This window comes from Myxocyprinus asiaticus, chromosome 25, assembly GCF_019703515.2.
Source record: "Myxocyprinus asiaticus isolate MX2 ecotype Aquarium Trade chromosome 25, UBuf_Myxa_2, whole genome shotgun sequence".
NCBI lineage: Eukaryota > Metazoa > Chordata > Actinopteri > Cypriniformes > Catostomidae > Myxocyprinus > Myxocyprinus asiaticus.
This window is the reverse complement of record NC_059368.1, coordinates 15,651,597-15,678,810: the sequence shown is the minus strand read 5'-3', so window position 1 is coordinate 15,678,810 and position 27,214 is coordinate 15,651,597. Positions and strand designations below refer to the sequence as shown.

Sequence of the window (27,214 nt, the reverse complement as noted above, 5' to 3'; positions counted from 1 at the left end):
TATTCCCAAACGCCCATATATATAGGCCTATACACTCTCTCTTCTCGCAGAGAGAGAGAGAGAGAGAGAGAGAGAGACGCATTACATTTTTCCAAACTAGCTTTTATTTTATATAACTTTTTATATTATATTTTATTTATATATTACATTATAATATATATATATATATATATATATATATATATATATATATATATATATATATATATATATATATATAAACACAATAAAAGAAACAGAAAACAAAAACAAATGAAATGCAAATAAAATAAAAAAAACTTCATTACACAAATATCCTATGTGATATCCATTTTAACAAATAAAAATAATAAAAATAAACTGTCAGGAAATGGGTGAAATTGGGTTTAAGCACCCAGCTTTGCTTGATTAGACGCATAATTTTGGACAGCACAGGTGCTCCTGTGAGTTTAAATCCCGTCCATCGCGAGATTACTCTATCCATGTGACCGAGACGTAGAGAGAGAGAGAGAGAGAGAAAAAAAAGGAAAACAGGAAGCTGTGCAGAGCCTGGCAAGGCAACAGCGTGTTGTACTATTTATATTTGGGGTATAAAAAAAGAAAGAAAAAGAAATGGGTATTTATACGAAATTTGAATTTATAATATCATGGCTATTTTCAGGATGGGCTACAATGCAAATAACATTTGTTAAATGCTCTGTTTACCCACCGGAGACGAGTGGCGATGGTGCACTAAAGCTTCCATCACCAGTCCTTCCGATGTCACCTGTTTTCCAAGCAAACAGTTTGGGATTCTTCTACTCTCTCAGTCTTTCATCTAACTTTCCAGAGAACTTGGAGGTTAACGAACATTGCATTGAACTGCTCCACATCTTCGGTCAACGCTACGTGACTTATGCGAACTGTCTGGTGACTTATGCAAGACCCGTCAAAATCTGTCAGAACTGTTATACTGGCTTCAGCAGTCTGGAGGAAATATATACAAATATATCATCTGACGAAGTAAGTGCTGGCTGTTCAGTTTCGGGTCTATAGATGTTCTTATATCGTTTGAATTGAATTGATTTTCCACTCGGCTGGTCACATGCACTCATGTCTCGTGATTGTGTGTGGTCTATGTATATCAGCAGGCCTGACTCAGACGACTCTGGAGTGTTTCACTGAGCTTAAAGCACGTTTAAAGTTATTTTTAAATAAATCAAGTGCAGTTAAAACAGTTAAATATCATTGTGCTCTTGTACTGTTTTTGTTAATAAAACAACAGTTATAGAAAGCTTTTATGTCATGATACTACATAGCATGTAGGTTTTATCTTTGTAGATATGCTGTACTGTGCAAAAAACTTAGGCACTTGTGAATAATATTGCATAGTAAGGATGTCTTCAAAAATAATGCTATAAATAGTTCTCGTTTATCAACTGGCATCATAAAAAGTCCTGTAAACATAAAAAAAAAAGCTAAATCAATATTTGGTGTGACCTCCTTTGCCTTCAAAACAGCACCAATTCTCCTAGGTACCCGTGAAAACAGTTTTTCTTGGTTGTTGGCAGATAGGATGTTCCAAGCTTCTTAGAGAACTTGCCACAGTTCTTCTGTCTCTTTATGTAATCCCAGACTGATGCAATGATGTTGAGATCCGGGCTCTGTGGGGACCATATAGTCTGTTGCAGGATTCCTTGTTGTTCTTCAATTCTATTTGCAAAGGCAATGTTGACATTTAAAATGGATATTTCGTACTCATACACTAAAAACAGATTATACTGTGTAAAATAACCATTTCAAGACAAACGTTTTTCTGAAAAATATAATGCACCTAAGACTAAGCTCAGTACTGTATTTGTTTCTTTCCTTATTACTGTAAATTAGTCAGTAATTGATTAATTAATACAAAAATAATTTCCATCTGATTATGTGTTGTTTCCTTAGCTGGGCCCTGGAAATGTCAGTTGCCATGACAGCTTGATGCGTTCTGATAGGCTGATGCTGCTCTATAACCTTTACAGCAAATTAGATGAGATTTGGACATCAGCAGGATGCAAACGTAAGTAAAATGAAACAGCATAAAACATTGGCATTGTGCTGTTTCATTGAGACCTTGCAACTGTCCTTCTTAAAGGGATAGTTCTTCCAAAAATGAAAATTCTCTAATAATGTTCTCACGCTAATGCCATCCCAGATGTGTATGACTTTCTCTCTTCTGTTGAATACAAAGATTTTTAGAAGAATATTTCAGCTCCGTAGGTCCTCACAATGCAAGGGAATGGGTACCAAATTTCTGAAGCTCCAAAAAGCACATAAAGGAAGCATAAGTAATCCATAAGTCTAGTGCAGGGGTATTCAATTAAAGTTTCAAGAGGTTCGGTCTCAACATTTCCTTCCCAGTAAAGGTCTGGATGATACGTAGTTTACATGGTGTCAGTAGTCATATGGCTATGAAATTATATAATATATATTTTTGAATAGTTTTTATAACTTGCCATGTTGGAAGCAATAGTAGCCTACTTTGTAAAGAAATAAAAAAGAAATCCTAAAAAGTCAAAATAGTATCCTCAAAACTGGGCAGGGATGAGGACATTGGGGCCCAGAGACAGCCAAAGTAATGGGGTCTGAGGGATCTTCTGCTAAAGGATTAAAATATGTTTATCAAGACTTCAGTAGTCGAGGGCACTTGGATATTCATTTTTTTTCTCCACAATTTGGAATGCCCAATCCCCAATTACTAAGTCCTCGTGGTGGCGTAGTGACTTGCCTCAATCCGGGTGGCAGAGGACGAATCTTAGTTGCCTCTGCGTCTGAGACCATCAATCCGCGCATCTTATCACGTAGCTTGTTGAGCGCGTTACCACGGAGAATAGCGTGAAGCCTCCACACGCGCTACGTCTCCGCGGTAACGCGCTAACAAACAAACAATTTACATAACAGTGAAGCATTAAAATACTGTTTGCTTAAAGTGTAAATAGGCTTTTCTTGCCATCCATGCCATGATAACATATATGATTTATTTTCACAAAATTAGAACAAAAATCTGTTTTTTTTATTATAAAAAAGGCTCCTAACATGCTGATTAATGAAGCTAAATTTAGACAGAAAAAATGTCCTGACACAGACCTGGCTTAGCTGAACCATCTGATTCACATTTCAGACAGATGAAGATAGTTTCACTTTGCTTCATTTTTGTTTTCTACAGTGTGTTTAAGCAAAAGATGGCAGTATCTGTAGCGGGGTTTCCGCTACTATTGTGAAAATAACCGCACCTGCAACTTTGTACTGTAAATCAGGCTTTATGTGGCACCTCATGTCTATAGTGGCGAGAGAGGCAATGTGTGGAGAGCAGGAATAAGTGCGTAGCGCTGGATGCGCTTTATTCCCGCTCTAAAGAGCACGGAATGCGCTATTCCCGCTCTGCACGTGTATACGTGTATGCTTACAAAATCACTTAGCCAGGTGTCAGATACCTAACACAAAGATATAGATCTCGGTCTGGATTGAAGTGTCCTTCGGTCTGAATCAGGACCGGAGTCCGCCTATTGAATATCCCTGCTCTAGTGGTTAAATCCATGTCTACAGAATTGATATGATAATTGTTGGTGAGAAACAGATCAATATTTAATTCCTTTTAACTATAAATTCTCCCTGCCCAGTCGGAGGCAATATGCATGAAAAAAGGTAAAAAAGGACTTAAATATTTATCTTTTTCTCATCCACACTTATCATATGTCACTTCTGTAAACATGGATTAAACCACTGGAGTGATATGGATTACTTTTATACTGCCTTTTTTTGCTTTTTGGAGATTTTAAAGTTCTGGCCACCATTCACTTGCATTGTGAGGAGAACCAACAGAGCTGAGATATTCTTCTAAATATCTTCATTTGTGTTCCGCAGAAGAAAGGAATTCATGCCAACCCTCTACAGACACGTTTGAGAAAGAATCACCATTTGCTATTACATTTTTGTACTTACTCGCCAGACTTTTGAAAACATGTAAGCGTAATGCAACTGAAAACTAGAAAAGATGTTAAGAAAACAGAGAAGGAATAGTTTTCATAAATATGATTTAATGCAATATAGTATGCAAGATTGTACATTTTATTTTCACATTTCACTTTTGATCCTTTAATCACATTTTAGCTTATGTGCAAATGTACAAATTTCACATTCTATCAATTTATATGATGTCATAATGATAAAACCTGCGAATTTGTCACTGTTTGAAATTTCATATACATTTTTTTCCTATTGAAATTTTTTATTGATTCAAATAGTTGACAAAGACTAACAAAACAAATATACATTGAATCAACATTTAACTACCTCTACTACCCCTCCCCAATCTCCGAACCCCAACGAACATCCCTGTGGTCACACATAAGTACACACACACAAAAAAAAAGTAATAAGAAAAAAAAAATAATATAATAATCATACACATCTAAAACTATGACTTCCTCTCCACAGCCCCTCCCCAAGAGTCCACCAAAAACTCCAAATAACTGCCCCATTTCCCATCAAATGAATACCAGATCCCCAGCCTTCTATATGACACCTCCTCGAAAGCTTTAAGACCAAGCCTATACAATCTAGAGGGGGTTCAATAGAATCTATGTAAAATCTAGAATTGCATAAGGCGCACCCTTGCATCTCTAGATACAGACTTGAAGTTTTTTAGAATCCTAGCCCACACTCCCTCCTCCAATACCAAGTTTAAATCTTTCTCCCATAATCTCTTGATAGAAGTTAAAGCTCCGTCCCCCAGACTCTGAATTAGCAGGGAGTAATACACTGATGCCTCATGACCTTTTCCAAAAGCAGTAATCACCACTCCCAGAGTATCTGCCGCTTTAGGGGAGTGTATGCTACTCCCAAAAATAGTACAGAGCAGATGGAGCAGCTGTAAATACCTAAAGAACTGAGATCTGTGGATCCCAAAATGTTGAACCAAATTTTCAAAGGATCTCAACACTACACTCTCATAAAGGTCATCGAGCATATTAACCTCCCTCACAATCCACTCTGACCAGCAGAAAGAGGACTTATTAATACATAATTTTGGGTTCAGCCATATGCTCGAGGCAACATTTAAATAAATGTCCGAATTAAACACTCTGGACACTTTTGTCCATACTGAGTGCAAATGCGAGATAATGGGGTGTAACTTCTCTGATTAGTTTGATAGAAAGTCTTTGCAATGGTGAAATAGGGGCAAGAACTTCCTGTTCAATACAAAACCAGGGAGGGGCTCTCTCAGGTGGAAGTGACCAATGAGCCAAATGTCTGAGACTGAGTGCATAATAATAAAACACAATCTTGGGTAGGCCAAGCCCAACTTTGTCAATCGGCCTATGTAACTTATTGAAATGTAATCTGGGATGCTTATCATTCCACATTAATTGCTTGAAATAAGAGAGGGGGACATCTACAGGGAGAGTGTAACAGGGTTTAAAATGGGCAAGGAGGAGGCGGGAACCGGACGAAGCATCAAAGTAATATTTTTTATAAAAACTTAAACAAAATCACACAAACAAAAACACACATACGGCAGCTGCGTGTGGCTCTCTCTCTGCCGAACTGCCACATGCGTCTCAGCATTATCCCTCTCCTTGGCTGATTTGGAGGCCGGCCGTGCACACTCACGGCCCAACCCCGCCCTCCTCCTCGTCACAGAGAGATTGTAGCAGGTAGTTGAATTTTGGAATACAATTCATTTTAATAACATTAACTAGGGATGGACATTTTGGTCATTTTGTCTACTCGAGTACTCGGACTAATTACTCGAGTACTTGTCGAGTACTCGAGGGGCGATTACATGTTTGACAAACATCTATGGCTGCTGCATTGTGCCTTGTTGTTCCAGTGTATTGTCTATTCATTATTATAGGCTGTTATAAAATAATATGTTACAAAATGTACAAAAAGATTCAAAATATAATGCATCATATTTTATCATTATGTGAAGGTTGGCTGTCCAACTCTGAAAGAATGTGCCTAACGCACGTCTGTCTATTCTTCCTGTTCCATTTAGCTGCGCTCTGTCTAGCTGTTTGAAACACTCGCCTGCTGTATATGTGTTGCTTCAGCGCATTGAGTCCACTGCCACATGCGCCTGGTGTGTGTGTGTCCCCAAATGTTTGCTCTTGTGAGGAAAGCCGCGATGCTCTGTATTGTTGTTGCTGTGATTCATGAAGCATTCCATTCAACTCGGAGAGTCTGAATTTCCACATTTCAGCTGGGGAAAGTGCAATGGAATGACACTTTATATTGGACATCTAACTTTGAAACTTGTGCTGAAATCTTCAACTCCTATTTCGTCGAGATGCAGGTGCGTGTTACTTCACGCAGGGCAGGGAGGTTTACAGTCAGTGACAAACATTTACTTTTATTAAATATCCATTAACGAGTCACAATTTGTACATGAAATGATAATAAAACGTGTTTAGCAAATGTTTTGCAGAGACAGGTGTTCAAAACACGGTTAATTACACTCTCTGATTATTGTAACAATAGCATTGCAGTGTTGTATCAGTTTTGTTGCTATGAGACGTTTCTGACAATCAGTGTACCCCGCAAAACCACAATGTAATCAATCTCAAAATTAAAAATAAGCTCCCTCTTTGTTTGTGTGTTTAGTTGTTAGGTAATTGTCACTGGATTTTAAATTAATTGAAAAGTCACATCATGCGTGATCACTATCGATCATCATTTTCATGATCGATCATTGCTGCCATGTCCAAGTACCCGAGTACTCGTGCTCATCCGTAACATTAACCTTCCCAATCATAGATAAATGTAATGAAGCCCACCTGCCCACATCGCTCAAAAACCTTTTTATTAAGGGGTCAAAATTAACTCTAACTAAATCACACATATTTGCTGGGAATAAAATGCCCAAATACTAAATGCCCTGTTTGGGCCACTGGAAGACACCCCGCTGAAAATCCATCGCTGGGCAGTAAGCTGTCAGAGCCAAAGCTTTGAATTTAGACCAATTGACTCTGTATCCTGAGAACTTAGAAAAGGAATTAATAATTCTGTGGCGGCAAGGCATAGATCTAGTGGGGTTGGAGATGAATAATACAATATCATCTACATAGAGCAAAAGCATATGAGCCATACCTCCTGCCACCACCCCTGGAAAATCATCTTCCTTTCTTATCATGGCTGCTAATGGTTCCAGGGCAAGACAGAACAATAATGGGAATGAGGACAACCCTGCCAGGTGCCCCTATCCGGAGTAAAATAATCTGAAATTAATCAATTTGTTTGTACCGCTGCTACCGGGTGTCTATAAAGTAACTTAATCCATCCAATAAAAGCATTCCCAAACCTGTATATTTCAAAAATCTTAAAAAGATAATCCCATTCTACCATATCAAATGCCTTTTCAGCATCAAGTGAGGTGGCAGCGACCGGAGTCTGATCATTCGCCACTGACCACATTTTATTGATGAAACGCCTAATGTTATCAGAAGAGCTACGGCCCCGAATAAACCCCACCTGATCTATATGCATAAGAGATGTCATAACTTTAATTAATCGGTTAGCCAGAATTTTTGACAATATTTTTACATCTAGCTGGATCAGGGAAGTTGGATGGTAACTCTTACACTCGCTTGGATCTTTGTCCTTTTTAAGAATCAGACTGATCTGAGCTTGTGTCATGGTTGGCAGAAGCTTTCCATTCTTTAATGATTCCGTATAAAGTTCTAACAAAAGTGGAGCCAATTCTGTAGCATAACATCTGAAAAATTCAGCAGCAAAGCCATCTGGCACCGGAGACTTGCCTGTAGGCAAGGCCTTAATTACCTCACGAAGCTCTTCCAAGTTTATCTCAGAATCAAGAGAATTTTTTTGCTCAGTCGTCAGTTTAGGGAGTTCTAATGTTCCACAAAGTTTCTAATATCTTCATCAGTAGACGAAGACGTGGAACTATAGAGATCAAGATAGAATTCTTTAAAAGCATTATTAATATCAATGGCCGAATTAAATATTTTACCACCAGCAGGAGGTAAAGGAATGGTATTCCACTGAGGGAATGGTAGAAAAAGACTCTCTCTGCTTTATATATCTAGCCAAAAGCTTCCCTGCTTTGTCTCCCGACTGAGTCTTGCCCTGAATAGCCAAAACTCCACCTTCTGTGACAAAATAGTATTATATCTGTATTTCAGTCGGGTCACTTCTCTGAGGCCATCAGACGACATTCAGCGCTTCAGCTCTGCCTCGGCACTTTTAATATTCCCTTCCAACTCAACGAGTTCTTGTGCTTTGGGTTTTTTGGTGAATGAGGAATAATGTATGATCTGACCCCTAAGAACCTACTTAAGTGCCTCCCAAGCCACACCCACAGAGGATACTGAGGACCAGTTGATCTTGATTTTGCGGCCATCCTTAGCATCTATTCTCAATTTGGCTGAGAATATCAGTGCAAAAGCGACCTTCTGTTGATGTAAGAGTGTGACGACGAGGAGGAGGGCTGGGCCGGGCCGTGACTACGTACGCCCGGCCCCCAATCGGGCTATTCAGCCGAGGAGAGGGATAAAGGCAGCCGGACATGGCAGTTCGGGAGAGAGACAGCCACATGCAGCTGCCGTGTGTGCGTTTGTGTTTTGTGTCTTTTAGTTTAAGTTTACATTAAATATTACTTTGACTGTCCAGCCGCTTTCCGCCTCCTTGCCCATCCTTATATTGTTACAAAGAGTTTCTTGCATTCCTTGAATCGATCATGTTTCTCTCTCGTCGAAATCGCAAAGTCTGGGAACAAGAAAATGTTGTGGTTCTTCCAAGAAAGCCTTCCTTTACTCCTCGCCTCATGTAACACAAGATCTTTATCGCGTGATCTCAGAAATTTGGCCAGAATTGATCGGGGCCTGTCTCCCTCAGCGGATCGTCGAGCCGGAACTCTATGAGCTCGTTCGATTTCCAGCTAATGGCCTGTTATGTTGAGCAGACTCGGAAAGGGCCCGTCCATGAATTCCACCATATTCTGACCCTCTGCTCCCTGAGGAATTCCAACAATTCAGACATTATTCCGCCGGTTACTATTCTCCATATCTTCCAACTTTTCCCAGACGTGCTCCAAACCACCTTGGTCGCTAGTGGATTAGCAGCTAATTCCTCTCCGATGACTCCAGATAATCGATCCGTTTCTCAACATCCACCACTCTTGTAACCATCTCAGTAAATGTCGTCTCCATGGCAGTGATCGATCGACGTATTACAGCAAGATCCTCCAAGTCAGCGACGACCTTTGTCAGCATTGCCGACACGTTCATCAATTGTTGTTGAATTTCCTTCACCTCACCGGCCAAATCGACTCCTGGGCTTGCAGCCTGCTGCTGAGGGGCTTCAGCTTGAGCACGTAAGTGTCTTTTAGTGTCTCCAGAGCCCGAGGATTTTGAATTCTTTGACATATTGTCTTCCTAGAACAGTTAAGAAGCAGGGTGTATCGAATCTCACCGGTTTATGACACAAAATATATTAAAACTAGCAAAGTGCACAGAGCTCGACGTTCACACGTCCGAACCTCGCATGGCGCCACGTGACTCCCATATTAATTTAACAAAATATTCACAAGGTTGGAACTTAATGAAAATAGAATTAATAATTATATTCAAAAATAATAGTGCTACATCAAAACAACTGACATTTTTTTTTTTTTTTTTTTTACGAAACCCTTGCATAGATGCGGCACAAGCCTATTTGTTTAATTCTTTAATATTTAGTGTTTTCTGAAGTTAAAATATTACACAATGTATGATAGTGCCTTTTAAATGTTTATGTATTTACACATTTATTACACTTATTGATATGTATAACAAGCACTAAATTGGAACTGTCCCTTTAAGAGATCTGCTCTGCAAGTAAGAGTTTATGGTTGTTTTTCCCTCATCCGTGCAATGTATGATTAGAAATAATGTTTCTTTTTATCTTTTTGATCCCCAACTGACTGTAAATAATAGAAAGGGTTTTAGAAGAGACATGAAATGAATATGGTGTGCCTGGGTCTTTGGACACACAATGCATGAAACTAAGCAAAAGGAAGCTGTTACTTGTATAATGTGAATTGACTTGCTAGAACAAATATTTATTGTACACGTTTTCAAATTCAAATCTACAACCTCTAGAGTTTAACAACACTTTTACCTTCATACAGAAGTCCAACAGGCGTGTTACTGGTCTGTAGCCATGCTGTAAAATGGAGAATATTGTGTAAACCGTCCAAGGAAAAGTTACATCTAAATTAGAGTTGACTTAAATGCAATGTCAATGCCATTTCATGGCTGAAGTAAAGTGATGGTGACAGCGTGATCACAAACTGCAGCCGAATAAGGTACATTTCCTTCAGGGTGTGCACACGAGACACAACAAGCAGTAAAAGACGAGACTGAATCCAGCTTCTTATTCGCAGCTTCTTATTCAGTAAAAGGATCGCAGCGCTTAAGTTCTTCTTCGCCACTACACAACTCAATCTCTGGCGAGTAAATCTAATATTTGGTGAATAAAATGCATATTTTAGTCATATAGCGTGAAATTGAGCCTGAGGGTGAGTAAATGATGAGAGAGTTTTCATTTTTGGGTGAACTAGTTCTACTTAAAGACTGTTTCCATTTACAGTAACGCCGTATTCATTTTGCTTGAAATGAAAACGAGGATGTGAGGGATAGACTTGCAGTCTCTCCAGTGGTATGCACTGTGTAAAGCTGGATAAAGCTTCATAAAGAGTTTTTTGGTCTACTGAAATTTTTTGGAAATATGTTTCTTTTTCAGTGTTTCATCAGCAGAGTGATCCACAACACAGTACACATTGAAGAGACTAAGGCTATGCCTCAGCCTGAGAGAGGAAAATTCTCTCAACATTTACTAACCTTCATGTCACTCTGAACCTGTTTCACTTTCTTTCTTCTGCAGAACACAAAAGGAGAATTAAAATGAATATCCCAGTTCATCTTGTCAATACAGTGGCACTGGATAGGGATTCACTTTCAAGCTTCAAAAAGAATGCAAAAGTACCAGAAAAATAATCCATGCATCATGACTCATTCATCATATTCCAAGTCTTCTGAAGAGATATGATATGGTTTTGTGAACAAGTTTCTCTCATTCACTCATAAATGCAAAACAGATGCAAAGATTTTCATAAAAAATTACTTACTTTTTGTGTGGCTTTTCACCAAAACCTATCATAAGTCTTCAGAAGACTTGGAGTATGACACATGAGTTGCATGGACTACATTATTTATTATTGTTTATTTGAATTATTTATTTATTTGAAAAGCTATACCAGGATATTCATTAAAATGTTTCCTTTTGTGTTCCGCATATGAAGGGAAAGTCATACGGGTTTGGAGGCAAGGCACTATGAAGAAATTTGTCATCCTGTAACATCATGACTTTTTCATTTAATTTGATTCATTCGACATTATGATTATTTTGAGAATGGTTGTAATACTTTTTTGCTCATTAGAATGTCTAAGTGGAGATCAACAGACTCTGTCCAATGATACCATCTACTTCATGATTACGCTGAATAAGTCACTGACCTGCTTTGAGAAATATCAGGTAACATTAAGTGACTCGTATAGAAACATACAAGCTCTGCTCAGTTAATTATATTGAAATCATATGACAGTTGAGTATAAAAGTATTCTTCATTTTCAATGTTTTTAAACAGGGGAACCACTCTGAATTGTGTAAAGACTGTAAAGACTCATACAGAAGGTTGAACGAGCTCTATGGAGGCATGGAGAAAAACAAAACACGCTGCATTGATATAGAGGATGCAGTAAGTCTTTTTGTATGCACTAACATACACAAGCCCTTCTATCTGACTCATAGATTGCTCATGTATGAAGCATGAATATAGTATTGTTTGTTTTATGTTTGTATTGTTGTTGTTGTTTTTTATGAATACCAAAAATGCTTTCCCATTTTAGGCCAGATATTTGCAAGATCATGCATCAACTAAAATGCTTATCATACTGAATGCTATCTGTACTTTAAAGCTGAAGTGTGTAACTTTTTCAGTCTTAAAATACTTTCTCCAATGCTAATTTAATATGCAGAGACAACCATAAGTAAGCCATTCGTAGGTTAATTTTCTGTAAAGACTGTCTCTGTAGCGCTATGAAAATTCCTCTGTTTGTTTTGAGCGACCCGTTCAGCTCGACAGAACAACATTGACCATTGGCTTGTGTATTGGGGGAGGGACTAGCTGTTGATGAACAGCAGAAGGGTGGCGTATTCGGAAGGTTGTTTGAAAACTATGTTTATTTTTACAATTCCGTTCGGTGACGCAGAAATTACTCCGGTGACAGGATAGCTCCGAGCAGATCACACACGTGATTAAACTAGGCCTCCCATGATATCATGGTGCAGACAACAAAACTTATGTTATGTGCCCCATTTGAATTTTAGATGAGACTTTATTATTTTCAAGCACTGTGGAGCAGTTCAACCATTTCAAACGCCTAGACAACTCCAACATTCTGAACAGCAATTGGGTCAGTCCATCTGAAGTGGTCCAATAATTGTAAAGTTGGTTGCTTGACCATTTTTTTATTTTCCTAATATTTTTTAGTGATTACCTCTATGTATTGGTATTGCAAAACCACCAGTTTTTTCTTTTTCTTTTACTTGGTTTAACCACGGCGGCCATCTTTGTGTCATGGAGCCGTTGGATAAGGGGGACAGATTTTATCACTGCATGTTCTTCAAGCTCTTGCGATGCAAATGTAAAGAAGCACCTGATAGTACTCAGATAGACAACAGATGGTCAAATCCTCACCCCTGAAGATAGGTTCCTCTTTTGCAACGAGAAGACTAAGGGGGTTACATATATCTACGTCAAAAGCGAGGAAGTAACTGAACTTCATGAACTGAAACTCAAGGACAGGTTTGAGTGTGAGAATTCCGGGTACAAGCAAATTTCACCTTTTTGAGGTGGTATCAGAGTGTTCTATCAGGTGTTTCTTTATATCTGCATTGCAAGAGTTTGATGAACATGCAGTGATTTAATCTGTCCCCCCAATCTGACGGAATAATGACTGTGTTGCTTGTGTCTATGATGACCAGTGGTGTTTAGGATTGGTTGAGGACATCAGTGAGGAAAACTGTGATGTTTTTGTGAAATTCTGGACCAAGAACATCATTCAAGATATCTACTGAAGACAAAGTGTGGGTTCCCATGAACGATGTTCTCAGAAAACTGACACCTGCCAAGTTGACTACTGCCACCGGACGCTTCCACAACATTTCCGAGAGACTGAGGGAGGAAATTTCACAGCTTCTAATCATACAGGTGCATCTCAATAAATTAGAATGTCGTGGAAAAGTTCATTTATTTCAGTAATTCAACTCAAATTGTGAAACTCGTGTATTAAATAAATTCAATGCACACAGACTGAAGTAGTTTAAGTCTTTGGTTCTTTTAATTGTGATGATTTTGGCTCACATTTAACAAAAACCCACCAATTCACTATCTCAAAAAATTAGAATATGGTGACATGCCAATCAGCTAATCAACTCAAAACACCTGCAAAGGTTTCCTGAGCCTTCAAAATGGTCTCTCAGTTTGGTTCACTAGGCTACACAATCATGGGGAAGACTGCTGATCTGACAGTTGTCCAGAAGACAATCATTGACACCCTTCACAAGGAGGGTAAGCCACAAACATTCATTGCCAAAGAAGCTGGCTGTTCACAGAGTGCTGTATCCAAGCATGTTAACAGAAAGTTGAGTGGAAGGAAAAAGTGTGGAAGAAAAAGATGCACAACCAACCAAGGGAACCGCAGCCTTATGATTGTCAAGCAAAATCGATTCAAGAATTTGGGTGAACTTCACAAGGAATGGACTGAGGCTGGGGTCAAGGCATCAAGAGCCACCACACACAGACATGTCAAGGAATTTGGCTACAGTTGTCGTATTCCTCTTGTTAAGCCACTCCTGAACCACAGACAACGTCAGAGGCGTCTTACCTGTGCTAAGGAGAAGAAGAATTGGACTGTTGCCCAGTGTTCCAAAGTCCTCTTTTCAGATGAGAGCAAGTTTTGTATTTCATTTGGAAACCAAGGTCCTGGAGTCTGGAGGAAAGGTGGAGAAGCTCATAGCCCAAGTTGCTTGAAGTCCAGTGTTAAGTTTCCACAGTCTGTGATGATTTGAGGTGCAATGTCGTCATCTGGTGTTGGTCCATTGTGTTTTTTGAAAACCAAAGTCACTGCACCCGTTTACCAAGAAATTTTGGAGCACTTCATGCTTCCTTCTGCTGACCAGCTTTTTAAAGATGCTGATTTCATTTTCCAGCAGGATTTGGCACCTGCCCACACTGCCAAAAGCACCAAAAGTTGGTTAAATGACCATGGTGTTGGTGTGCTTGACTGGCCAGCAAACTCACCAGACCTGAACCCCATAGAGAATCTATGGGGTATTGTCAAGAGGAAAACGAGAAACAAGAGACCAAAAAATGCAGATGAGCTGAAGGCCACTGTCAAAGAAACCTGGGCTTCCATACCACCTCAGCAGTGCCACAAACTGATCACCTCCATGCCACGCCGAATTGAGGCAGTAATTAAAGCAAAAGGAGCCCCTACCAAGTATTGAGTACATATACAGTAAATGAACATACTTTCCAGAAGGCCAACAATTCACTATTTTTTTTATTGGTCTTATGATGTATTCTAATTTTTTGAGATAGTGAATTGGTGGGTTTTTGTTAAATGTGAGCCAAAATCATCACAATTAAAAGAACCAAAGACTTAAACTACTTCAGTCTGTGTGTATTGAATTTATTTAATACACGAGTTTCACAATTTGAGTTGAATTACTGAAATAAATAAACTTTTCCACGACATTCTAATTTATTGAGATGCACCTGTACATGTAGCGTGAAATTGTGGTATGTCAATCATAAACATAATTACTGTAAAATACTGTTCATTTTTATTATATGTTATGCTTATATTACATCTGTTCATTTCTCAAAACACATGAATAAAGTAGGCTTTTCCCCATAATTCTACTAGCCCTAGCTGTGTAACCAGAAGAATCTCAAACTCAAAATATTTACAGCAGAATCCAACCATAGAAGACTTGCACCAATCAGCCACAAAACGGTGCCAACCCGCATCGCACAATTGTACAGAGCGGTTATCTGAGTTAACATAGACTTTATCAGTTCGAACCAGTCTGGCCATTCTCTGTTGACCGCTCTCATCATCAAGGCGTTTCCGTCCACAGAACTGCCGCGCACTGGATGTTTTTTGTTTTTGACAACATTCTGAGTAAACTCTAGAGACTGTTGTGCATGAAGATCCCAGGAGATCAGCAGTTACAGAAATACTCAAACCAGCCCATCTGGCACCAACAGTCATGCCACGGTCCAAATCACCGAGATCATATTTTTCCCCATTCTGATGGTTGATGTGAACATTAACTGAAGCTCCTTACCCGTATCTGTAACACGATTGGCTTATTACATAATCGCATGGATGATTGTTGGTGCCAGACGGGCTGGTTTGAGTATTTCTGTAACTGCTGATCTCCTGGGAACAGGGGACTCTCCTCAACCACCACCAGTGTGCAGCATCCACCTGATGATGCGACAGCAGCCATAGTGCGCCAGTACGCTCACCACACACCAGCTGTTGGTGGAGAGTCGAGAGTAGAGTGATGCAGTCAATTCAGGGTTGGGGATTATTAGGAGTCCATGCTTGATAAGGGCCAATGGGGGGAATTTGGCCAGGACACCAGGGTTATACACCTACTCTTTACGAGAAGTGCCCTGGGGTTTTTAATGACCACAGCGAGTCAGGACCACGGTTTAATGTCTCATCCAAAGGACGGCGCCCTTTTTTACAGTATAGTGTCCCCATTAGGTGTTAGGACCCACACAGACTGCGGGGTGAGCACCCCCTGCTGGCCTCCCTAATACCTCTTCCAGCAGCAACCTTTGCTTTCCCCAGGAATTCGCCCATCCAGGTACTGACCAGGCTCAACCCTGCTTAGTTTCAGTGGGTAACCAGGTGAAAGCTGTAGGGTGATATGTTCTTTCTTATGATTAAGGCATTACAAATGTTAAACAATGAAAGTACAATGGTAAACGTAAGGGCAAGTACAATGTAGAATAAAAGTCTGGACCTTTATAAATTTTGAACAAAGTCATGTGTAGTATATTTCCTGACTATGTTTGTGATTTAGGAAACAAACTGGCCTGATTTGACTTCAGATGTTCCCTAGAATCACAATTATTCCCAAATCATTAAGAGTCTGGTAAAAGGAAATTATATTTGTCATGCTGTAGGAAACAAACATTTCCTCTACAGAAGAACAGTCCCAAATCAGTAAAGTGGTTTACACATTACAAATATATTTAGGCCTATAGAAATAAGGTGTTAAGTTAATTTTTAAGTTAACACAGCACCTTGAAGTACAAAAATAGTTGAATTCAGAAGTTTCTAGATGCTCAGATGATTTCCTCTCATTGTAGTGGAGTGTTGTGCATAGAGTATAAGATCGATCTTGGGATTTAAGAATTGATTTGGAGATCATTCAAATGAAGATTGTGATGCATCAGAAAATATTAGCTAATAATTATGATTCAAAGGTTTGAGAGAACTTTAAAATGGTGCCCTCTACACCTGTACAAACTGTCTAAAAAGATGGAAATAGATAAACCTTCATTGAAGGCGTAATGCAGTGAAAAGCAGGACAGAGGGAGAGTATTGGTTCATAACAACAAAACTATCAGAAATGTCCTAATCATCACCTCGTGTATTCCTCAGATGAACACGACACGGCAGTTATGGAGTAAAAACTTTGGTTGCTCATTCCCTCGTGAAGAGACTGTGCCTGTCATTGCGGTGTCCTGCTTCATGCTCTTCCTTCCCATCATCTTCTACTTAAGCAGCTTCCTGCACTCAGAACAAAAGAAACGCAAGCTCATACACCGTGAGTGACACACCTAGCCATCCCAGTTGTCTCTGCAGAAGGTTGAAGGAAAAGGGCAGAGGTGTCATACTTTGTTAATTTTGCAGCAGAGTAATGAGAGACCTCTGAATAGATGGGCAATAGTTGTATTCTTTGTGTTTGCTATCTGCACGTATGAACAAACTGTTCCCACCAGAGTCAGAAATTATGAGGGCAAAAATGCCCCGTAATGAATTCCTAAATGTATTTCTTGTCAAATCTGATATATTTCTTAAAGGGATTGTTCATCCCAAAATTTAATATTCTGTCATCATTTACTTACCCACATGACGTTCCAAACACTTGATGTACTTTCATCTGTGGAAAACAAAAGAAGATGGAGATGTTAGGCATCATATTAAGGACTCATAACTGCATAATTTTCCCTACCTTGAAAGTGAATGGTGACTGAGACTTTCATTCTGCCTAACATCTCCTTTTGTTTTCCACCATAGAGAGAAAGTCGTACCAGTTTGTAACAACATGAGGATGAGTAAATTATCTAATTTTCACTTTTTGGTTAACTTTCCCTTTAACATTCTATTATGCACTTTATTGCATAAAATGAGTCAGAGTTGATTTTTATAGTTTATTTAAAGGTATTTATATTTAAAAGGGATATAGGTATTTATTTATTTATTTATAGGTATTTTTAATAGGTACCAGCCTCCTAAAATGGAGAATTTATTTTAATTAATTTATTAAATCGAAGTATTTAAAATAAAATGGCCCTGTATATGTTTATGTTGTTAGAAAAAAATTGGCCTCATAAAGGTAAAAAATGTCCTTGGGAAAAAAAAACAACTTCAGGTGCAGATAATGCCCCTCAATGAAAAACACTGACACTGGTTCCCACTCACAAACTGTATTTGAGGCTTCTTGTTCAATCACTTTCAGACAGTACTTAAGCAAGCAGCCTCAGATCAATGGTACTACTAATTTTTGCATCCTTTTAAAGAGTATAGTAAACAAACTGTGCTATTAATGTTCTGAGTGAAGTCTCTGATTTCAAGGTTGAGCTATGCATTGAATATTCTGTTATATTCTCTGCCAATCTGGTTTAATCTATTCCATTATCCTGATCCACAGCCAAGAGAGCCAAGTCCAGCAGCAGCCTAATGAATATCCAGGACAAATTCAGCTGAGTGAGGAAGATGGAAATAGGGGGCACTGACTGAATCTTAAGGCACTTTCTGCATGGATGGGCGGGGCTCACTGCTTTTCTTGAACTCCAAGTACATCCTGGATCAAAGACATTACAATATTGCCCCGCTGCTGCGATCACATTCTAGCATTCTATTTAAGTAGTTTTTTTTTTTTTTGGTAAGATTTGCACTATTTATTTGAATATAGGCCAATAGGCCATTTTTCACTAATGTGTTAAAAAAAAAGAGCTGTTTTTCCAGTGAGGATCAATAATAACCAATATTATGAAGGATGTTTGTATTATATTGTTGTATTTAATGAATGAAAGATTCAGGGAGGTTTAACTTTTACATGAGACTGGTTATGCTGCCTTTTTACTGCACTAAGAGAGCATGTTACATTTTAAATTCTCTATTTTGCTAGGTAACAGTGAATTAAAACACACACGCACAACATGGCAATGGTACCACTTCTGAAAGCACTCCATGGACATTAGAGAAAGATCTGGTAACAAGTACTTGATTCAAGGTTAGAGGTGTATGCAGTTAGTAGAGGAGAAAAGCAAAGGAAAAAATAAAAATTAAGTGAAAGAGAAAACGTTAACAGACAGGCAACATAAGGCCTTATTAGGCAGTTGCCTGTTTACTATTGACCTTTCATTTTATAAATGGAGTTACCATAGTCTGGCCAATTATTCTAAGAGAGTTAGACAAGGAAAATGAAAGTATCAATTATAGAGTGTTGAATCAGACAAATCTTTTATTTGCTCAGCCAAGATGTTGGCCATTTTTGAAAGTATTATATAAAGTGTAATTTTAGTAACCTTGCACTAATTTGACTCTGAATCCAGTATGTTTATTCTTAAGATCTGTTCAGTTTAATACATACAGCAAAGTAGTATAATAAAATAGTTTTCTACCCCAAAGCCTCCTCATACCTCACTATTAAAATATGTTAATTTAACTTAACTTAAGCATTTTCCTTGGTGCGATTGACAGGCTCGTTGTTTTCAGGGTTGTATGGACTTACCTTGGATTGCAAAGCACCCGTTTCCCCCGTCATTAGCAGCTAATCTAAATGTAGGATAAAGTTACTTGGCCGAATAATCATAACAACACATCAGCTAAAGCTGCCTTGGCTTTTTGGTCTTATGGAGCCGAGCCAATGCCTATGATACCGGCCGTTAAGCGCATTTCGCTTGATTTGTTCAATCATATGATCATGCTGGAAGATCTGGGAAAAATAGCCTTTTCATACATGGCTTATGAGTGCAACGTGTATCAAGAATGACAGATTTCATCGCTGAAATGCTGTATCCGTTAAGCGGTGGTGAAAGTCATTACTCCTGACCTGACTGGAAATTGTTGTGAGTAGGGTAATTTTATGGCCACGTGTTGGAGGAACTGAAACAAAAGCTGAAATACCTTTGAGGCGCATGACCTAAGCTTTACTTTACCTGACAAGAACATTAAAGAGGATGAGGGGAAACTGGTGGGGGATATGAGATTATCCTTCATCACGTTTTGCCCCAGCAAGAATCGGAGCAGTGACTTTGGACTTTAAGCAATGAGCCTATTATGAAATATCCCTCTTCGCCTGAAACTCAACAGGGGCTTAGAAATCCACCAAACCAAGGTCTTCAGTAGAGTTAAGGCACTCTTTTTAAAAGCTGCCATTACATTTTGGATGACCTGTCATGATGAATGATATCATCGACTTTTTTTTTGCTATCTGTTTGTGCTCCTTCAGAAGAACTTTCACACTAATAAAAAGTCTAATTGTACATTTCTTAATGCTGTGATTTTATTATAAATAAAATGACATACTAATTCTAAAGCTACTTAGTGTTTTATTGGCTTTATAATTGTATTAAAAAGAGTTGAGATTATGCAATTCCAAACCATTTTTTCCCCTTATAATAACACCTCTGGCCTGTTTCCATTCCCCATAATCTACCCACAAGGAGCTTTAATAGGAATTGACTGTGAACATAAGTCTATGTTAAGTGGAGTGGGGTGGGGTATATTTGCTATTTTGCTAGGTTTAATAGAAAAAAAGAATTTGTAACATTTTACAATAAAGATCAATTCATTAACGTTAGTTAATGCATTAGGTATTATGAACTAACAGTAAACTTTTTTTAGCATTTATTTATCTTGGTTGATGTTAATTCATCAAAATACTATTGCTCATTATTTGTTCATTTAGTTCATAATGCTAAAGTAATGTTAATGGTAACACTTTACAGTATGGTTCCATTCGTTAACATCAATTAATGCATTAGGTATCATGAATAATTAACAATATATTTTTTGGGGGCCTGGGTAGCTCAGCGAGTATTGACGCTGACTACCACCCTTGGAGTCGCGAGTTCGAATCCAGTGTGTGCTGAGTGACTCCAACCAGGTCTCCTGAGCAACCGAATTGGCCCGGTTGCTAGGGAGTGTAGAGTCACATGGGGTTACCTCCTCGTGGTCACGATTAGTGGTTCTCGCTCTCAATGGGGCGCGTGGTAAGTTTGTGGATTGCGGTGAATAGCATGAGCCTCCACATGCTGTGAGTCTCCGCGGTGTCATGCACAATGAGCCACATGATAAGACGCGCGGATTGACTGCCTCGGAAGCGGAGGAAACTGAGACTTGTCCTCCGCCACCTGGATTGATGTGAGTAACCGTGCCACCTTGAGGACCTAGTAAGTAGTGGAAATTGGGCATGCCAAATTGGGGAGAAAGGGGGATAAAAATGTGTTCATGTTAAAAAAAAAAATGCAATTGTTCATTGTTAGTTCATAATGCATTAACTTATGTTAACAAATACAACTTTTGATTTAAAAAATGCATTAGTTGTGTGCATTAATGTTGAAATTAACATTAACAAAGATTAATAAATGCTGTAAAAGTAGTGCTCATTCTTAGTTCATGTTAACTGATGTTAACAAATACAACCTTATTGTATAGTATTACCAAATCATTAGTTAGAAAATAATGTTATGGATAAGTAGCCACAAATTGTTACAATTATCATCAAATTACTTAGAATATTGTTGTTGTAACATGTTTAATAAATTATTTAGAGGTTAGGTGTTACATTGGACACAGTTTTACTTAAGTCAGAGTATTAAAGCACAAGAAAAAGCTCAACTAGCTGATTCTTTTATTTCCTTGTGTAATTTATCGTTCCTTCAGCTATATAAATCTGCTTTTCCATTCAACAACTATCACACATGTATCGTTATTTTGTGCTGCTTTAGTAGTTATGCAAACTTTGTAACTCCTTTTTAACCCCTTTAAAACTCTGTTAACTAGATAAAGCTACCTAAGCTAACTCTGAAAATTATCATGGGTCACTGTTGAAGAAATATAACACACTGAACTATAATTGGAGAACTCTCAGTAAGGAGTCAACATGTGTTACTGAATGAAAGGGGAGCATTATGACCTCATGAGGGTCAAAGTCTGAAGATCATGGGATTATGGTATTATGCTAGATTATAGAAACACTTCATCAAGGTAGTCACTTAGCAAGCCTGATGACTGCAGAACTTTCAAATCCTATCTCCATTTGTTGCTGATCATTCTCAAATGCTCCACCCCTGTAACAAAAGTCGTTTGAGAGGTCAGCTGGAGGAGACATCGCAGATGCTGATTGGTGTGTCAGAAACCTAAGGTGGATAAATTCTGTCCCCTGTAGCTGTGGTCATTTAACAAGAGGGCAGGATCACAGCCTGAAAACCTTACATATACCCAGGGATCTGACAGAATAAGAGCATTTGAAAAAAAGAGACTATGGCATAAGGGCAGCAAAACATCTGACCCTGTTGTGCACCCCTGCCCACTCAGCTCTGGGTACAGTGCATGGCCCATCAGCTGGATAAGATGGCTATAAAGCTTCTTGAGAAGGATAATGGACAAGGGTTCATGGAGGCAATAGGTGACCACTGTGGTGCTTAGTGTATCAGAGATTCAGTTATCATCTAACGATAGGTCAAAAAAACAAAAACAAAGACTAGATAACAAAAAGCCCTGCATAAAATAAAACTGATACCAGTTTACATTAGTGTTCCCTTTGTTAAGGGTTATGAAGGGGGTTATTAACAACTAATAGGTAATTTACAAATGCATTAAAAATCATTAATATGTAATTAGAACAACATAAATAGAAAAGGCGACTTTCATGCAAAACTGGCCAAGTAGTGAGCATCTTAACTTGTTATAAACGCTTAATAATACACTCATTTAATTAATCATAAACATAAAATGCCCTAATTCATGAATTATGTATGAGTCACAATGCAGAAACAATAAATTATTATAATGAGATTAAAAGGAGGAATTATGTAATTTTGCCACAGTCTGCTTTATGTTTATATTAATGACTGTGTCATCTTGACTCACTTGTGTTGTCACTTTCCTTGTCATGATGTTAAAGAAATAGTGCTACTCTGAGTGGTGTCCTAAAACGTACCTAGTCCTGGTTACCTAAAGTCCTCAACAAAAACACTTTTCAGGTCTTCATGCTCATTCACAGCATATATCATATAATAAAGCCTGATGTCTGTTAAATCACACAGAACTTTATGTATAGGTTTTCTAATTTTGGCGTCTCTTTAATATAATTTATTTGTTCATTTTACGTTAAAGTACAATTGTATAGGTTATTAATGTTGAATAATTGTTGTTAAGCATTTATAACATGTAAGGGAAAATAAAGTATGAAAATGAAAGTTACCTTTTTTATTCATGTTGTTATAACCGCATATCAATAATGTATAATACATTTGTAAATGGTTTATTAGTCAATAATGATCCCCTTTATGAACACTTTACAAATGGAACATTAATGTAAAGTGTTACCATAAAACCTTGGCATTACTGATATGTATTCATGTCCATGATCTTAGACACTCAACTCAAGGTGAAGATAAACTAACATTTTGATGTTGATGAGAAAGAGTCTATAGACATGTTATGTGTCAGTTACCCTTTCACTGATCTCTGAAAATTGTTCTTTGGTCTGTTTGCTCTCTATTTCATATTTAGACTGAACACAGATGATTGCACATTATATTCCATTTTTATGGATATGACCTTTATTGTGTAAGTGGATTGTTATTTAGTAATCAATGAACGTGACTCGATTGTAAAAGCAATTATTTGTTGAATATCCATGGATATGATCCTACATGTAAAAGTAAATTGTAAATATCAATGGACAGTCATGACCCTTGCTGGAAAACAGAATATTTTTATAATATATTTGGCCATAAAGCAAAGCTAATGTCAGATTCTTAATTTCAATGAAACTCATTATAGTTGATTTTTATACAGATTTATGGCCTTACCATGCATAACCTTTTTTTAATTCATGTAATAATGTGTAAATTAAGATGTGAGGTTGTGACCTACACAATTACTCCCTGCATATTTAACTCTGTCTGATTAATGCTTGATGGTAAGAGCATCTCTCAAGTTTGAAGTAAGCAGTCTCATCACTATAGCTCTTATTTTCTATTTCGTACTGCCATCATCATTCAGGTCAATGGGACTGAAGAGGGAATGGCAAAGGTTATTGAGGAGGGTTTTTCAAGGCTTAAGCATGATCACTTGCTCTCATTTCTCTCTCTTTCATATCAACATACACACTTTGAGGAATTGATTAACAATTGTTGTGAATTGACTGTTTTGAAGGCCATAGTGTTGCAACCTCCATGGCATGACTCAAAAATTAGGTTCAAATTATTACTCTGGTGCCATCTATTGATGAAAAATGAGATTCAGCCATTTTTGTTCATTGCTTAATTCAATTGATTGATTCTGTTGTAGACTGAGACAGAGGATATATTTTCATAAGGCACCTTTAAGAGGTGAAATGTTTTTCTGGTCTATTCCTGTTAGTCCGAACCAGTACATCCAATTTCAAAAGTCCATATGTAAATCTGCACTTTTTTGGAGCTTCAAAGTGTTGGTCACCATTCACCTACATTGTGTGGAACTAGAAAGCTGAGATATTCTTCTAAAAACCTTTGTTCGTGTTCTGCAGAAGAAAGAAAGTCATACACATCAGGGATAGCATAAGAGTGAATAAATGATGAGGTAGGATGAATATAATGTGCTTTCCAAACTGTTCTGAGTACAGTTTCTTTAAGAGTTCCATTCATTCAAAACGCTGTCGGTTAACCCATTAACTGATTAGGCAGCTTGGCAGCTAGTCAGCTTTGGATGCTGCCATTTCATAGCTGGAGAAAACAATCACATTAAATGGGTCATGACATGAGAAATTACATTTTCCTTGATCTTTTGACATTGTACTATAAAAACATACTGTAAGTTTCAGAACTCACAAATTTCCTCACTGAAAAAGAGCATTTGTTGAAACCAAGCTGCCAAAATGAATCGTTCTTTACTTCCTCCACATTGTGATGTATCCACTGTGGTATACATTTGCATCTGACTGCCTCCACAACAAAACATTAATGCCTACTTTACCTTATTACTTCCATAGCACTGCCCAGTAGTAGTGAGCAGTGAGATGGCAAGGAGAGAGCCAATAACAGTGGGTGAAGCAACACCAAAACTGAGTGTTTCTGACAGGAGGATCAGAATTCGGGTGGAAATTATCATGTTTTACAAATATGGGACTGTTTTGTTTTTGTTTTTTTGCAAAAACAATAAATAAAATAAAAATACTAATATTATAACATATTAATATAGAACATATTAAGGCTGAGGTATGTAACTTTTTCTGTATTAAAATACTTTCTCCTATCCCATCTTAATATACAGAGACAACTATAAGTAAGCCATTCATAGGTTAATTTTCTAAAAACAATGTAAGCACTGTGTCTCTATAGCGCCATGAAAATCTTCTGTTTGTTTTAAGCCACCTGTCTGTACAAACCCATTACATTGACTCAACCAATGGCGTAAGTTGGGGGCGGGACTTTCTCTTTCTTTGACCAACAGCAGACAGGGGGTGCATTCAGAAAGCTGTTTTGCAAACAAAGTTTATTTTTGCACATCCATTTGGTGGCGCTAGTGGCTCAGAAATTACATCCTTAAGCTTTAAAAGAATAATAATAATAATAATAATAATAATAATAATAAATGCATGTCGTGACCCCTTTAACCAAGTGTATCTGTCTGGTCCTGCAAGACTAAAAGGAACACCCACTTAATGACACGCCCACTACATGTAACGCCCCGCTTGGATCATCAAGCGATTTTATTGGCTACAAGAAATTTTAAAATCCTATGCCATCGCTGTATGGTTTATTTTCTCTTACCTCTTTAAATATGACAAAGAAAACTATTTAATATATGTCACATATAATTAAACCAAAGATAAATGGTAAACTGAACTTACTTGTTTAATGTGAAATTGTATTAATTAGACTATTCCTGACGGTGTTTGTACAATTTCTGCTTGTTCAATAATAAAAAAAGATATAAATGGTAAAATAAACATTTATCTTTTGTTTTCGCCAGTTAGCTAACAAGCTAATCGATTAGCCTATTTGCTTAGCCAGAAAGACAATTTGGGTTAGCATGCCGCTAACTTCTTCTCCTCTTCATTTTCATCATATTTCTCCTCACTGTCGCCACCTAGTGATATGGCGGTATGACTGAATTCAAAAGAACTTTACATTTGGGTTATATGTAATGATTTTACCAACTTTTAATTTTTTTAATCTTTGTGGTTGTGGTTGGGTTTAGAGGTATGGATAGGTGTGGGTGTAGGGTTGCTGTGGGAGTCCAAATAAACACAACATACACAATGTATGAATGTGGCATCCAACTGACCCAAGAGGTATTTGGAGGAGGCGTAACTTGTAGTGGGCGTGCTTGTAGTAGTCTTGCAGGACTCAGACAGACCCCTCTCCCTTTAAGGGGAAAAGAGGGCTTAGCAGATTTGCCACAAGAGGGCAACATGATGCATGACGCTGGAAACAGGCATTGCTTTTTTATTAACAGACAGTTTTGATACTGACGATTTTTTTTAATCCTCAAGACAAATGCTGTTCGCAAACGCCGGAAAACCAGGTGAAGAAAAATTTGAAACATTGTCTAAATGTCGCCAATGATTTTCTGTTTCTTCATGTAGTAAACAAATAGCACCATGAAGCCGACGCCTTGCTCATGATCTCTGTTTACATCCTTTACAAAAAGCTTTGTTCACACGGCAGCAGAATACGGTAGTCAGTTCTGTATTTGAGTGCTTATTACGGCTAATACTCAACACAGTTTGTGGTTCTTTCAACCAGTGATGTAACTTATTCTTTTGGTATTAATTTGTATTCCTATAGAATGAAGTAGAAAATTTAACAAACTGACAATATGCGAAGGTCAGATGATGAACAGAGACTTTAGAAATGATGCTGTGAAGACATTGTTAATAATTAAACTGTATGTTAAGCAGAGATGATGGCAAAAGACACATTTTCAATACAGTGCTACAAAGCCTGTCAATAAGTGATTTTAAGAGTCACTTCCAGCTGACACCATCCTAAGCTGAGGTACGTTAATGCTTGTTCTTCTTACATGTATCTCATTTTTAGAAGAAGCATTAGAAATTGAGAGAATATTGATTATTAATGAAGTTGTTCTTTTCCTTTACTTGTAGGAGTTGGTACGACTGCTGAAACCCTGTAAATGGACTGCTAAAAGGCAGGAGGGATGGACAGTGTTGCATGCAGTTCTTGCTAGTCTGTGGACTCTGTCTACCCTGGAGTGTTACCACAGTGTTGCAAGACGCTTCCACATCACAGAGTCACTCATTTGTGATCAGCTGGATGAATCCTGCCACCTTATTACCAGAAACTTGGTAATGCAATTCACTGGCCTAAGGGAGAAGAGGCGAAAGTGTGTGTGGTTGGGCTCTTTTCTACTGTGGACTTACAGGCACTCTATGTGCAGTAGGAACCGGTTTTATTCCTATTGGAAGAACCCACCGATGTGCCAGACCCAGAGGTTTATAAAGATGCAGGGCAGTCCTACTCCGTCAAACTAATGGCTTTTTGTGACAGCAGGGATCGTTTTAGCTATGAGACTTCAGAACATCCTAGAAACTGGCATAACTCGAGGGTCCTGTTAGCCACAGAGGTTGGCGTTGGCAAGGCACTGTAGGAAGACCCAGT

General features: G+C 38.1%; 1 protein-coding gene across 2 annotated transcripts; it reads left to right on the top strand.

Moving 5' to 3' along the window:
* The first annotated feature begins 480 nt into the window (after nt 1–480).
* LOC127415953 (osteopetrosis-associated transmembrane protein 1-like) lies at nt 481–20,007 on the top strand. 2 transcript variants are annotated; one of them, XM_051655001.1, is made up of 6 exons: nt 484–981; nt 1,906–2,020; nt 11,441–11,535; nt 11,648–11,758; nt 16,752–16,917; nt 18,025–20,007. In XM_051655001.1, exons 1-6 carry the CDS (start codon nt 592–594, stop codon nt 18,078–18,080), a joined length of 933 nt encoding a protein of 310 aa, XP_051510961.1. In that variant the 5' UTR covers nt 484–591; the 3' UTR covers nt 18,081–20,007. The 2 variants fall into 2 exon arrangements, with proteins under 2 accessions (XP_051510962.1, XP_051510961.1); XM_051655002.1 differs by lacking the exons at nt 16,752–16,917; nt 18,025–20,007 and adding an exon at nt 13,048–13,297 and having other exon boundaries at nt 481–981.
* The last annotated feature ends 7,207 nt before the right edge of the window (nt 20,008–27,214 follow it).

Bases quoted from the DNA above. Each gene is read 5' to 3' on its own strand.
- LOC127415953 (XM_051655001.1), top strand. From the start codon at position 592: ATGGGTATTTATACGAAATTTGAATTTATAATATCATGGCTATTTTCA. The intron at 2,021-11,440 runs GTAAGTAAAATG...TTTGCTCATTAG, and splicing joins GACATCAGCAGGATGCAAAC to AATGTCTAAGTGGAGATCAA. The intron at 16,918-18,024 runs GTGAGTGACACA...CCTGATCCACAG, and splicing joins GAAACGCAAGCTCATACACC to CCAAGAGAGCCAAGTCCAGC.